Here is a 13,507-nt window from a genome sequence, read left to right as displayed (position 1 = left end):
ATTTTGTTTCTCTGAAGCTGATTCTTTGGTCCTTGTTTCCTAGCTCATATCTTTGGGTATGTACTGAACCAAGGGCAAAATGCAGGTCCAATAGCTGCAAGTGGATGTCTTGCTCCCCCAGTATACTATAAAATTCTTTGGATTTAGTCCTGCACGTGAATCATCACTTGAAGAGTTTGAACAGGTTTCATCAGCATACAAACTATTCATTGTATGCTGTTAAAATTCTTCTAGTTTTATGTATGTCATAAACACATCATGGTACAATTTTAAAGTACATCCAAACTAAATACTGGTTTTTTCTGCCTAGTACATTCTCTTGCAATAAGATTACCAAGAAGCACAGCCTGGGAAGTCTGTTATAAGTTACAGAATCTTCAGGCGAGAATTTTTGCATGTATAACTACTTCCCTTCTCCAAAAAAACCCTATTTCTTCATCTGTCACATTTTTGACACCTAACAGTCCACTGCCTGCACTCCACTGGAATCTTAGTGAACGAAAAGAGCACCTAAAATTCTTTAAATCAATGTATCAAAAAGAGACTATCACTCTTTCAGCACTTCTCTAAAAACATCACTGACTACAGATACTCATACACATTTTTCCTCCCAGTAGCATCATCTCAGTTACTTCAGAGTGACACACTGGAAACCATGTGCAGTTACTGGCAACCAGAATTTATTCTCCTGTAGGAACTGCACAGAACTCTATAAAGTGTTAAACAATCTGAAATATATTCCTGGACCTTCTTTGCCTAAATAATCCTGAGCGAACCCTACAAATAGAAACCAAAAAGTTGCCAAAGACAACTGCTGCTTTAGTGACAGAACTTAAATCACAGAATGCAATGAATCACTCTGGCCTTTCTGCAACAGCCACCACTTCCCATAAAAGTATACACTGCCTTGCTCAAGTTCCTGAAACCACCTCCTCTAGCAGTCCTATGTGGCAGTTCCTATTGAAACTACTGGGATGCTGAGCTCATCAGTTCAAGAACTATGCTTTGTGAAACAGTATTTGTTAAAAAAGATATAAAGGGGGCTTATACAAGATACCTGAAGTGTATTGTGTGAAGAGAACTGGTAAAAATATGAACTACGGAGATGGTAAGCAAGTCACTAAAATTTTATTTCCTCTAGCACCACAACAGCTCCTATATTTATGACATTAGGACAAAAATACTTTCTTTTTTTTCTGTTAGGCAAGTTTATCATGTTCTAGAACTTACCCTATCATTTTGACACTGGCTGCTCTTGAGAGAATAGTGATCCAATAACGTGCAATTTGCACACGCAAACTCTTGCACGCACTCCATTTCATCACACCGGATGGGCTCCATGCCTGGCTCATTCCCAGGACCACACAAGCACACAGAGAGCCCTCAGCCCAGTGGCTGCCCGTGGGTTTTCCCCGGTCAGGACATCTCACTTACTGAAACCGTGTCACAGCCTATGAGCACAGTTTGCAACAGCACCACGAGCAAGCAATGGGCTGTACGCACCGCTTTGCTTTAAGCTTTTCTGTGGTAACCACCTGTGACACCACCTTTAACACGCCCTGCCAGCTGAAACCCTACACTCTCTACAACTCCCTGAAAGGAGGTTGTAGCCAGGTGGGGGTTGGTCTCTTTTCCCAGGCAACCATCAGCAAGACAAGAGGGTATGCTCTCAAGTTGTGCCAGGGGAGGTTTAGGTTAGATATTAGAAAGAATTTCTTTACAGAGAGGGTGGTCAGACATTGGAATGGGCTGCCCAGGGAAGTGGTGGATTCTCCGTCCCTGGAGATTTTTAAAAAGAGACTGGATGTGGCACTTAGTGCCATGGCCTAGTAAGCAGAGCGGTACTGGATCAAGGGTTGGACTTGATGATCTCGAAGGTCCCTTCCAACCCAGCTGATTCTATGATTCTATGATGAAGACCCCCTCACCCTCCCTCCTGCCGACAGTGCCACCACTCGGTGATGACAGGGAAAAAGACGCCGCCCCCCTCGCCACAGCTGCCCCTTCCCGGATCCAGCGGCGCCGCCCCCTCGGAGCCGCGGGAACGGGCGTGCCCGAGGCGCGTGGCGCTCCCACGTGACCGTGAGCGCGCAGCGCGATTGGCCGCGTTGGCGCGGGGCTCGAGGCGCGGCGGGGGCAGAGCTGGGTTGGCGGCGTCGCGAGCGAGCGTCGTCCGTGTGCTCCTGGCGGCACTGCCGGAGGCTTTGGCTCTGCTCTGAGCTGCTCCGGGATGTTCTGCCTCCTTTCTAAGGCGCTCTCTTACTTCTGGAGACGTGCAGGTGACGAAGATGAGAGATGGGCGACCTCAGGTAGGGGTCCCTGGGCCGGTTGTGGGTTTGTGGTGCAGCTTCAGAGCCGTGGGGGCGCTGGTGGTCTCGTCCGCCTCGTGAGCGGAGCTGAGTGCGAACCTGTTTCCTTAGGAAAGGAAGCGAGAAGGTTGTAAGACAGCGTTTTGGCTACAGAAATGTGGGAGTGTTCCCAGAAGTAGTTTGTCACTGTTTCCTGCATAGAACAGGTTACTGTGGCTGCTTAGAGTATGGAATGCAGTGTAGGAGGAGTGTTGTGGTGGATGCTTTGGGTTTTCCCTTGTGCTACTGTCTTAATAAATAAAACTTCATTTTATGTGGGCTGTAGAATAGAGATGATGGTGTATTCTTTCATATTCCAAAATGGTAGACATTTCAAGTGCTTTTAGTAGAATTGTTCAATGGAGCGAAAAATGCCTTTTCATATTTATGAATACTCAAAGCAAAAAAAGATTACTTTCCTTTTTTCTTGATTGTGAGTGTAGCTAATAAAGTGTTTAAAGCCTAAACTAGCGTATTTCAGTTCAGCTTTAAACCTGAAGTTACAGTGCAATGCAGTTGATTGAATGTTTATGTGATACGTAAGGAGATAGTACTTATAATCCAAAAAACTAGAAACTCCTATGGTTCTAGGAAAACAACACCACATCTCAGTTCAGAAGTGTATTAACTATAATGTTTTTTTAAAAATGAAGAATTATTTTGTACAGCTTGTTTACTCTTCCTGCTTTTTCGGTATAGAAATCTCAAATGTCAGATTTACCATACAAAGTGTGCTGAGAACTTTCTTTTACTATGGGAAATTTTGAAAATAGTTGGTTACCCAGAACTTTTGGGAGTTGCTCTTTAGCTTTGTCTGGAGCTCAGGGGAAAAAAATAAGAGAGCTTGACTTTTGGAAGAAGGGGCAGGCAACTCAAGATGACTGCAAGGGTACTATGAGGTTATTATGCTTGGAGAAAATTAAAAAGGCCAAAACCCAACTAAAAAGTTTCTGTAAATATGATAACAACAAAAGGAGAGCTAAAGAGAAGCCTTAGCTTAGAGGGAAACAGTGATAAAGGATGAGGAAAAGGCTGAGATACTTAATGCCTTCTTTGCCTCAGTCTTTAATAGCAAGACCAGTGCCCACTGAGCTGGAAGACAGGGATGGGGAGCAGAATGAAGCCCTAGTAATCCAAGGGCAAATGGGCAGTGACCTGTTACAACGCTTAGACACACGCAGACCTACAAGACCTACACCCCAGGGCACTGAGGGAGCTGGTAGGAAAGCTCACCAAGCCACTTTCCATCATTTGCCAGCCGTCCTGGCTAAGCAAGGGGGTCCCAGTATGTGGGAAGTTAGCAAATCTGATATTTATCTACAGGAAGGGAAGGATGATCTGGAGAACTATGGGCCTGCCATCCTGACCTCGGTGCCAGGGAAGGTTATGGAGCAGATCATCATAAGTGCCATCATGTGGCATGTGCAGAACACTAGGGGATCAGGCCCAGCCAGCATGGATTTATGAGACACAGGTCCTACTTGTTCAACCTCGTCTCCTTCTAGGACAAGATGACCCACTTAGTGGATGAGGGAAAGGCTGTGGATATTTTCTTCACCGATGACCTGGACCAAAGGATCGAGGGCACCTCGGTCAGTTTGCAGATGACCCCAAGCTGGATGGGAGCGTTGATCTGCTGGAGGGTAGGAAGGCTCTGCAGAGGGATCTGGACAGACTGGATCAATGGGCTAAGGCTAGTTGCATGAAGTTCAACACGTTTAAGTGCCAAGTCCTGCACTTGGGTCACAACAACTCCATGCAGAGCTACAGGCTTGGGGCAGAGTGGCTGGAAAGAGGCCCAGTGGAAAAGGACCGGGGAGTGCTGGTCAGCAGCAGCTGAACATGGAGCCACCTCTGTGCCCTGGGTCGTATCAGGAATAAATTAGATATTAGGAAAAATTTCTTCACTGAAGGGGTTATCAAGCATTGGAACAGGCTGCCCAGGGAAGTGGTTGAGTCCCCATCCCTAGAGCAGTTTAAAAGCTGTGTGGATATGGCTCATAGGGACATGGTTTAGTGTTGAACTCTGCAGTGTTCGACTCCCTGATCTTAAAGGTCTTTTCCAACTTAAATAGGAAAAAAGACAGGCCTACAGAGGCTGGAGAGCAGCTGTGTGGAAAAAGATCTGGGGATTTGGGTGATGGCAAGTTGAATGAGTCAGCAGTGCCCTGGTAGCCAGGAGAGCCAACCATGTCTGGGGGGGGGATCAGGCAAAGCAGCGCCAGCCAGTCAAGAGAGGTGATTGTCCCACTCTGCTCTGTGCTGGTGTGGCCTCACCTTGAATATTGTGGGCAGTTTTGGATACCTCAGTACAAGAATTACACTATAATGGTTTGATGTATCCAGTGGAGGATGAGCAAGATGGTGAAAGGCTTCAAGGGTCAGACTTATGAGGAGTGTCTGAGGTCACTTGGCTTCTTCAGCTTGGAGAAGAGAAGGCTGAGGCACGACCTCATCACAGCTGACACCTTCCTCAAGGGGGGCAGCGCAGGGGGAGGTGCTGATCTCCTCTCTCTGGGGAGCAGCCATAGGACATGAGGAAATGGAATGAAGCTGCACCAAGAGAAATGCAGATTGGACATTAGGAAAAGGCTCCACACTGCGAGGGTAGTCAGTCACTGGAACAGGCTTCCCAGGGAAGCGGTGACGGCATCAAGCCTGTCAGAGTTCAAGAAGCATCTGGATGATGCTCTGACTCAAGGTTTCGTTTTAGGTAGTCCTGTGAGGAGCAGGGAGTTGGACTCGATGATCCTCATAGATCCCTTCCAACTCAAGATATTCTGTGTCGTTGGGGTTTTTTTTAATGCAGCTTAAAATGTTTGTATTTAAATAAGTAGTTTGTATTTAACTACCTTTATTAATTAGTTGAAACTATAAGTTGCCATAAGACTTCAAGACTTAAGTATAAAAGTAATTAGTTGGCAACTGTTGCTATTTTTAGTTGGCTTTTTGATAGAAGGGATAGCACTTTTAGTAGCATTCATAACTTGTTGCATAGTTCTGGAAACACATGATTTGGGCTTTTCCTCTTGATGCAGGTGATCAAGAATTGAAAACAGTACAAGGAGTAGTGAAAACAGTACAAGGAGTAGTGACAAGACTTTGCCATGATTATGGGATGATAGATGACATGATAGTCTTCACAAAGGATGTTGTTACAAAAAATATGTTGCTGGCCATTGGACAAGAAGTTATTGCCACAGTGGAAGAGGATAAAACATCGGGTGGCCTGAAGGCTATCAGGGTAAGAGGTGAAGATAAATAGTAGTCTGTGTAAGTAGCTTGAGGCTTTGTTTTGGAAGTTGCTGTAGTTCTGGCCTCACAAATCCTACAAAATAGGAGAAATTGCCAGCCCTTCACCCAGTGGGGATGAGTTCTTTTTCAGTTTTTTTAATTATTATTTTATTCCATCACCTTTAAAATTATGTTTAATAATGATTCTCTGATTATAGGTAGAGATGTAAGGGATATGAAACTACTGATTGAGATAATTGCATCAGAATTTTTTAGTCATAGCTGCTCCAAATCCGTGCATAACTTTTCTGAGTTTCAAAGTCAGTTTTATGTTACTGTTATATGAATGCATAAGAACATAAAAGCAGGGGCTGCAAGTTTACTCTTTTTGCACAGAAGTAAGAACATAAATTTCCCTGTTGTAAAAATTGGCAAGTTAGTGTTACAGACAGTAATAAAAATGGAGATACCCATACTTTGCTTGCTTAACACTTCAGTTGTAAATCTATTTCAAGCTTGATTATACCTTGTCACAAATTTTGAGGGGAGTTTTTTCTCAGCATATTTAATGTTGAAACCAATGTAGTTTCATTGATTAAATAAAACTGAAGAAAGACTGTTAGTGGGGAGAGAGTTTTATTGTGTGATCTAAAATGAAACACAGAAGGAAAGTAAAAGAGAAGTCTTGTTTCTAAAGTATTACTGGCTCCAGTGTTATCAAAAACCTAGTGTCTTGTAAGATAACCTGTCTCTTCTTATTTCCTTTTGTTTCTTTTTTTAAAATTGAAATTAATTTATTATATAAAAACTAAATATTGTTTGTCCAACAAGCAGTCTCAGTGCTGTTTGGTAAAATAGTACCCACAGAGTCAGACAATGGATTAGTTTAAATCTTATTTTTTCTTCCTTGTTTTCCTTCTGACTGACAGCTTTCACCATGCTGTTGAAATATTGTTGTTGCTCCAAAATACATAAACCTGGCAGCTGAAAAACTACATAAGGATCTACAAAACAAGTGTAATGTTTTAGCAGTTGTGGGATGTTTTGCTGTGTGTTCTAGATAATGGCATTTCCAAAAGATCTTTTTTTCAAAAGTATAGTGATTTATCTTATTCCTGTTTGTGAGGCATAATCCTACGGGCATCTCAGACTGTTGGCAATGTAGTTTGTGACTGGGTGAAAAGCTGAAAGCTGAGTTTATGCCAAAAGCTGACTGGACTCCATAGAAAGTCAAAGTCCAAGAACAGTTTTGATTCAATAAGCAAGAAGAAAAAACTCATTTCTTCAAAGTCTGTTTGAAGTATTTGAATAAAAACCTAAATTCATTCTATAGTTTTTGATGTCTTAAATTACTTCCCATGTAGTGGCACAAACTTGACTCACTCTGAGTTTGATAAGAAAAAACATTGTAGTGTTTTTGGGGGGCAGACACAAAGAGCTAAGTCTCTTTTTAAACTCCTCATCAGAGGAGAAAATTTAGCTTCCTGACAAGTATAATCATTAAATACTGTACAAAATGATGCTTGAATATGAGTACTATCTCCTTCCAATTAACTCAGATATTCTTGGTGAATGTGAAGGTATATCTGTCAGACAGGAGCAAAACATAGATTTTTTTTTAATTATTATTATATTTTTTACAGTGAGTTTTCATGTTATCAAAAGGAATATCAGGTAATGATAGTTCTTTAAATGCAATATCACTGTATTGACTAAACAATAGCTAAGTATATGTAGTCTTACTGTAGAGTTTGCAAACTCTGAAGTAGAGGTAGACATAGACTATTTATTACTATCTTAAATGGTAATATGCATTATGTTCAACAAAAGAAATCATATAAAAATTAGGACCGTAGTCCAGTTCAGATTAGACCAGACTTCTGTAAATTTAGATTGGAGGTGGTGCTATAGAGAGTCTGTGAGAAGCAGTTCTAGGGGTTTTCCTATTCAAATTATGGAAGAACAACTGAGGGTCAGTCTGAAAAAGTGTTTATAAACACTATCTTAGAAATATATTTTTTGCTTTCTGAAATAGTGATTAACTCTAGGTCTGCTTGTGTACAGTCATTGCTGAGGGTGATTCTCTTGTCAATATGAAGAAAATTCTTAAGTAGACCTAAAGCAAGGGAAGCCTGAGAAAGATTTGAAAAATCAGCATGTAATTATAGTAGTTGTCAGCATTGCAGCATACAGCAGATTTTTTAAAGAAGTTACTTACTGTTTACTACTCATTGTTTTTGTGTACAAAAAGTAACAGCTACAGTGACTAAATAATTGTCTAATAAGAAGCTTTGCTACCATAAGGAATTGAAATTCTGATATTTGTTGTAGGAATAGACGTTTAACATGTAATTCTAAGTATCAGCTGTTTAAATGTTGGGGTTATTTTTGTATTAATAGATAGACACCATCCAGGATACACAAGAAGACTTCAGTCCTACTTTTGATGCCTCTGAACTACATAACAAAACATTAATTGGCAGTATTACCTCTCTCTCTAAGCATGGTGGCTATATTAATCAGAATACTTACTTTGCAAAGGAAGACGTCTGGGAAGGTGTGTAGGGGCTTTCTTGTTTCCTCTTTCTTAATATATTCATATGTACAATAGAAATATCTTCTGATAGACTTGCAGTTGAGATCCTGAGTAAACTCTAATAGTGTGTGCAGTGAAACACCCATACATGGGTGAAGAAAACAGGTGTATTTTTCCACCAGGATCTCTTATGTAGTTTGGCATAACCTATGGGGAGAGGAACTGCAAAGTGAAGTTTGGAGTCAGTGGATCTGAATAATGCATTGTCCTGGATTTTACTTAACTTACAGTAGTTCTGTAGGAGAGTAATGTAAATCGATATATCAATAGTAATTAAATAGTATCAGTAGTAATTAAACTTAAGAAATGTTCCATTTTATATAGATTTCAAGCCCTATGAAGGTGATTGGGTGCAAGCAAAGTATTTTATTAATTTGACAACATGGAAGAGTGAAGCAGTTGCTGTAAGGCCTTTGAGATATAAGCAAGTAAACAAGGTAAACATTCTGCACATTGTTTTTGGCAAGAGGAATCTTGTGTGAAGTGGGGTTTTGAAGTTGGTTTAAGTTAGGAATGTTGGTAGATCTTCTGTTATACATCTTTAATCAAAAGATAAAATGTATCAATTTATCCATTTGTAGGATTGTTTCTAGAATATCAAGGCTTTTTGAAAAAGCATACACATTTTGGTTTGAACAGAAAGAGTAACTTATTATCAATTGTTGATTTGAATGCTTACTATTGGTTGTAATGAGGATGTGTGGATTTTCAAACTTTTCAAGAAGTCATGACTGTGGAATTAATTATGTTTAATTTTTCCAAGTGTTTTGACTTAAAAACAACCATTGTCCCCTTTTTTAATGGAAGTATCTGTTCGCTCTAGTAATGCATATGTTAGGTTAATGGTTTATTTTCTTTGTCTTAACTGTATATATTGAATATTTGCATGTCAAGCATAGGAAAATATTTCTTCTCTTGTGCCTTCTGTATTGAAGTATAAATTAGGTAAGTTGATCTGTTACGAGAGGTATCGTAATTAAGGCAAATGTACATATTGTAATATGCACTTAAGTGGAACCTAATGCTTATCTGAAGTACTCGTTTTTCTTTACGATTTTAAATCTAAAGACAAGCACAGATTACAGCTCTAGGTTTACCCCCTATGAATAACTGAAAGTTCAGAATGCAGCTTTGTTAATGCTAGAAGGCCTGTTTCACAGGACAGCAATACGCAGTGCTGTTATGTCTGTCAGCTTAAGCAGATAATATCAAGTAACACTGAATACAAACTATTACAGGTTCGCATTTCCAGCATCTGTGGAAGAACTGGGACAGTAGATGAGAGTATATTTTTCACTTTGGATTCCTTGAGACTTCCTGATGGCTATTCACCTCGTAGACATGATCTAGTGAATACAATTGTGGTGGAAAGCAGTCAGTCATGTTATATTTGGAGAGCTCTCTGCCTGGTACCAGTCAGCGAGGATGGGTAATATTCATTATTTTGTTCTCTTTATAACAATTAGAGATGTAGTGTAATTATGCAGCTTACATTTCATTTTATCTGTTAAACGAGAAATACTGGTAATCCTTCCCTAGGTGTCTAGAAGGCATGATAGATCATTGGAAAAATCAGAGGGTGTTATTATATAGCCCTTGCTTTTTTTTTTGTTTCCTCCCCCTTTCCAGAAGGTGAGGACATCTGTACTTACTAGAGAAGCAAAATTAGTGGCAGCTAAGCTCGGGGATATTGCTTGGCAGGGTAGGAGTTTTGCGTGGCTTTATTAGAAAAATGCCAAGCTCATGCTCTTACCTTGTTTCCTCTAATCTGTGCTCTTTTAGTGGGGACTTGACTGTTCAAAAACCATTCTCAGTAAGACTGATATAAAATGAATGTTTCTTTAATCCATTTTGCTTAAGTTATAGTGATTGCTGAGGTATCTGTCCTAAATGGAACAGTCAAATAATCTGAATAATAGAGATTCGTTGGACTTGCAAGTATCAAACTGAGAGGTTCTGCAGGCACTTTAGATGACATATGTGATGTGAGGATCAGGAGAGATTGCAGAAGAGGTTGGAAAAAGTAGATTATGTTCAGGGAGAAGAAGTAAAACTTAGTGAAATAATCAGCTTTACAGATGTAGAATGGCAACTAGGAAGTAGCAGTTCTGCAGCAAAGATCTGAAGTTTGACCTGTGAATTTAAGTGTCTGTCCTGTGAAAAACAAATACCACCTAAATAAATAGGGCTATTACCTGTTAAATCTATCACTTGCCATGCTAAGGCCTTGGTAGGATTACAGAGTCTGATTCTGCAGGCCAAAAATAAATTGTCAACCAATTGCAAAGTCCAAAGGAGAGAGCAAAAGAACATTGCGATATCTTTCAAACATAGTCTTTGGGAGCACTTGCCTTTGGGACATCTCCAGGAAATAAAGCTAAGGGCAGTACACATCTTCAAGGAATCTACAAGGAATGAAATAAATCTTTTCACTAAAGATTACAGATAAAATAGATTTAAATTGTACCAGATGAAACTTGAAGTCTTGACATCATTTTGCAAAACAGTACAAATTGTTCACATATTTTTTCAATTGGACCTGTTTTTAATGATGGATTTTATACAGAAAATTATTACTAAAGCCAAATTACAAAAGTAGACCTTAGGGTTGATTTCTCAGGCTTAGTGTACATACTACCATATCAAAAAATTGAGGCAGCTTTAGCTGCAAGGGGAGACATCTAGTGGGCTTGGCTAGTAATTTGATGTAGCTAATGAAGAGCAGCTGCATTCATTTTCTACTTCAGTATGTTAGATAACTCAGGAATACTTAGGGTGTATAAATATTGGTGAGATTATTAAAATATTTCTGAGTTATTTCCATGCCACTCCATCTAAATGAATAGTTTCTTAATTGCAACATAAAAGCAATTTAAAAAAATTGTTTCTACAGGTAGAAGGAGGTTAGAGCCGTGGTCAGTGTTTCAGACTGGAAAGAGCATGTGACTGGTTTCTCAGATTTTTTTTTTTTGGTAGTATGTGTGATTGAAGTTTTCAAGGGTGCTTTTTGGTTTTCATGTGTTTTTTAATTTCTTCAGTTTGCTGTTTTCAGATTGGAGCAATAAGCAGAAGACGCAAGTGCTTGGGTTAAAACACTTCCAGTCTAGTAATTTTATCACTTAAGCTCCAGTTCTACACATGACTTGCTAAGGAGCTGCTCTTTGTTGTGTCTGTTTTCAACTCACAGGAAGATCCATAAGGGCTTCAGTCACTGTTTGATTCAGCTCTTCAGCAAAGATTAGCTAACTTCTCAATCATTTCAGTCTTGTGTCCAAAGTTTTATGCTGGTTTACTGTGCTGCTGACAAAAGCTTGTTGCTGCTTAAATTAGGAAAGGTAATCCAATTGCCTTGGAAGTATAAGTGGCTGAGAAAACATTAGCTCTCTCACCGTCTTCTTTCTAAATACTGTGACTATGCCTTTGTATAGTGCTTCTTAAACTTGTGCTGAATCAAAATATTTATTGAGTCTGTTAGTGTTTAAAAATTGCTACCTAAAATTATTTTTGCAGACAATCTCAATCTAGTGGAGGTAATACAGATGAGCCTTATGAAGACTTAATGAGAGAAAAAGGAGAGTTGAAAATATCAAGAATGACTAACTTTGGAACTCTGAAGCAGGGGGAATCTAAAAGAATTATCATTTGGATAGAGTAAGACTTTCTTTTCGTTTGAAGATTTCTTTATTTTCATCTCTCCATAGTCTGTAAACCTGTCTTTCATACAGAAGCCTCTTGTAGTGGAGCCTTGTGATTTTTAATCTTCAAATAATCTCCAGATACTATGGGAATAAAGAGAATTTAACATTAAATTTAATGTCTGTAGGGTAACCTTTTTGATATTGAGTATTTATATTGCAGAGAGTGCATTAACCCTCCCCAGTCCTATATCTTTTTTCAATCCTAATCAGATCTTTCCTGGAATAAGGATTGAAATAAATGCTTTTACTTGTAAGTGTGTTCAATTTAAACTGCAGATACACTGCCATCTTAGAAACCTTAGAACAAGAGGACTGTTACATCCTCATGTATTAAAAGCAGACCAGATTTTTTTTTCTAATTTTTTTTTAAACTTGGATGCCAAAGAACTGTGTTGGTGTATCCTTGAGAGGTTTTTTGTTTTGGTAATTTTCTCTATTTTTTGTGTTAGTGTTTTTTTTCTTTCACATCTGGGCATAAAGTCTTAAATGAAGACACACCTGAATACTCATTATTTGTTGCCCTATATTCTTCCCTAAGAATTATTTACTCACTGATGAATTTTAAGCTCCCGTAGATTTTTATTATACACAATATTTCTGTGTGCTTCTTAGGGTAGTTGATGTGACCTAGAAATAGTAACGTAAAGTAGAGGTTCTAGTCCTCATGAGTTAGAAGCAGCAGTGCAATTTCTTTCTGATAGCAGTTTTGAAATAATGGTGGACTAACCTGCAGGCAATTGTACTTAACTTCAGGTAGAATTTAACTTCTCAAGAACATTCACTATGCGTTTAATTATGTAGCTAATCACATAACTACTTCTAGGAATAAAGGGAGTGTACCACAGTCCTTAATCAGCTGCAGATTAGCTGGATGGGTGAAAGACAAGCAATTCAGGGTTCAGATTCCTCAAAAATGTGAGAACAGTCCAGAAGCATATCTGCCATCTTTTCCAATAAATCAAGAAGACCTCTCAAAAGATGGAGTTAATTCATTTATCAGCAGCGGAGGAACAACATGCGAGTCATCGAACAATACATCCATTATAAAGAATGGAGTCATTCCAGGTACAGTGAAGTGTTAACAGGAGACCTGTAGGTTTGTTTGAGAAGACTTGCCTATGTTAGCAATAGCAATTGTGGTAACAAAATTTGTTATTATATGTTTACTACAGGAGGAATGAATTTTCAAGATACAAATTTATCAGGGACTGAAGAAAACATTTCCCTGGTGAAAGATGAAAATCTACAAAATGGAGGAAGTGAGCAAAGAGAACATGTGGAGCAACCAAGTGGCAAAATTACTGGAGAAATTGTAATACCACCAGGTGGAAAAACATTTATAGTGATCATATGCACAGCTGTGTAAGTATTTCTTTCCATTGTTTCTAACCAATACAATGGAAGCAAGTCATGAAAAGAGACTTAATAGTTTCCTTATTCTGGGCGTTGTTCTCTTCTTGGTGTGTCGTGGTTTAACCCCAGCTGGCAGCTCAGCCCCACACAGATGCTCACTCGCTCCTCCACAGCGGAATGGGGGAGACACTCAGAAGAGTAAAAGTGAGAAAACTCACTTTTAAGTTGAGATAAAGGCACTTTAATAGGTAAAGCAAAACCCACCCACACACAAGCAA

General features: G+C 39.3%; 1 protein-coding gene across 1 annotated transcript in view; it reads left to right on the top strand.

The window, feature by feature from the left end:
- Window positions 1-5,418: 5,418 nt before the first annotated feature.
- MOV10L1 (Mov10 like RISC complex RNA helicase 1) overlaps window positions 5,419-13,507 on the top strand; it is a 28,245-nt gene continuing 20,156 nt past the window's right edge. Inside the window, exons 1-7 of the mRNA XM_051795612.1 lie at window positions 5,419-5,592; window positions 7,983-8,139; window positions 8,503-8,615; window positions 9,417-9,607; window positions 11,689-11,829; window positions 12,700-12,941; window positions 13,049-13,238. Coding sequence (XP_051651572.1) covers window positions 5,467-5,592; window positions 7,983-8,139; window positions 8,503-8,615; window positions 9,417-9,607; window positions 11,689-11,829; window positions 12,700-12,941; window positions 13,049-13,238 — 1,160 coding nt within the window. The 5' untranslated portion in view covers window positions 5,419-5,466. The remainder of the gene's footprint in view (window positions 5,593-7,982; window positions 8,140-8,502; window positions 8,616-9,416; window positions 9,608-11,688; window positions 11,830-12,699; window positions 12,942-13,048; window positions 13,239-13,507) is intronic.

This window comes from Manacus candei, unplaced genomic scaffold (assembly GCF_025592945.1).
Source record: "Manacus candei isolate 608988 ecotype Guabito, Panama unplaced genomic scaffold, ASM2559294v1 h1tg000043l, whole genome shotgun sequence".
NCBI classification, from domain to species: domain Eukaryota; kingdom Metazoa; phylum Chordata; class Aves; order Passeriformes; family Pipridae; genus Manacus; species Manacus candei.
Note: the sequence above shows the minus strand (reverse complement) of the source record. Positions and strands in the feature narration are given on the sequence as shown.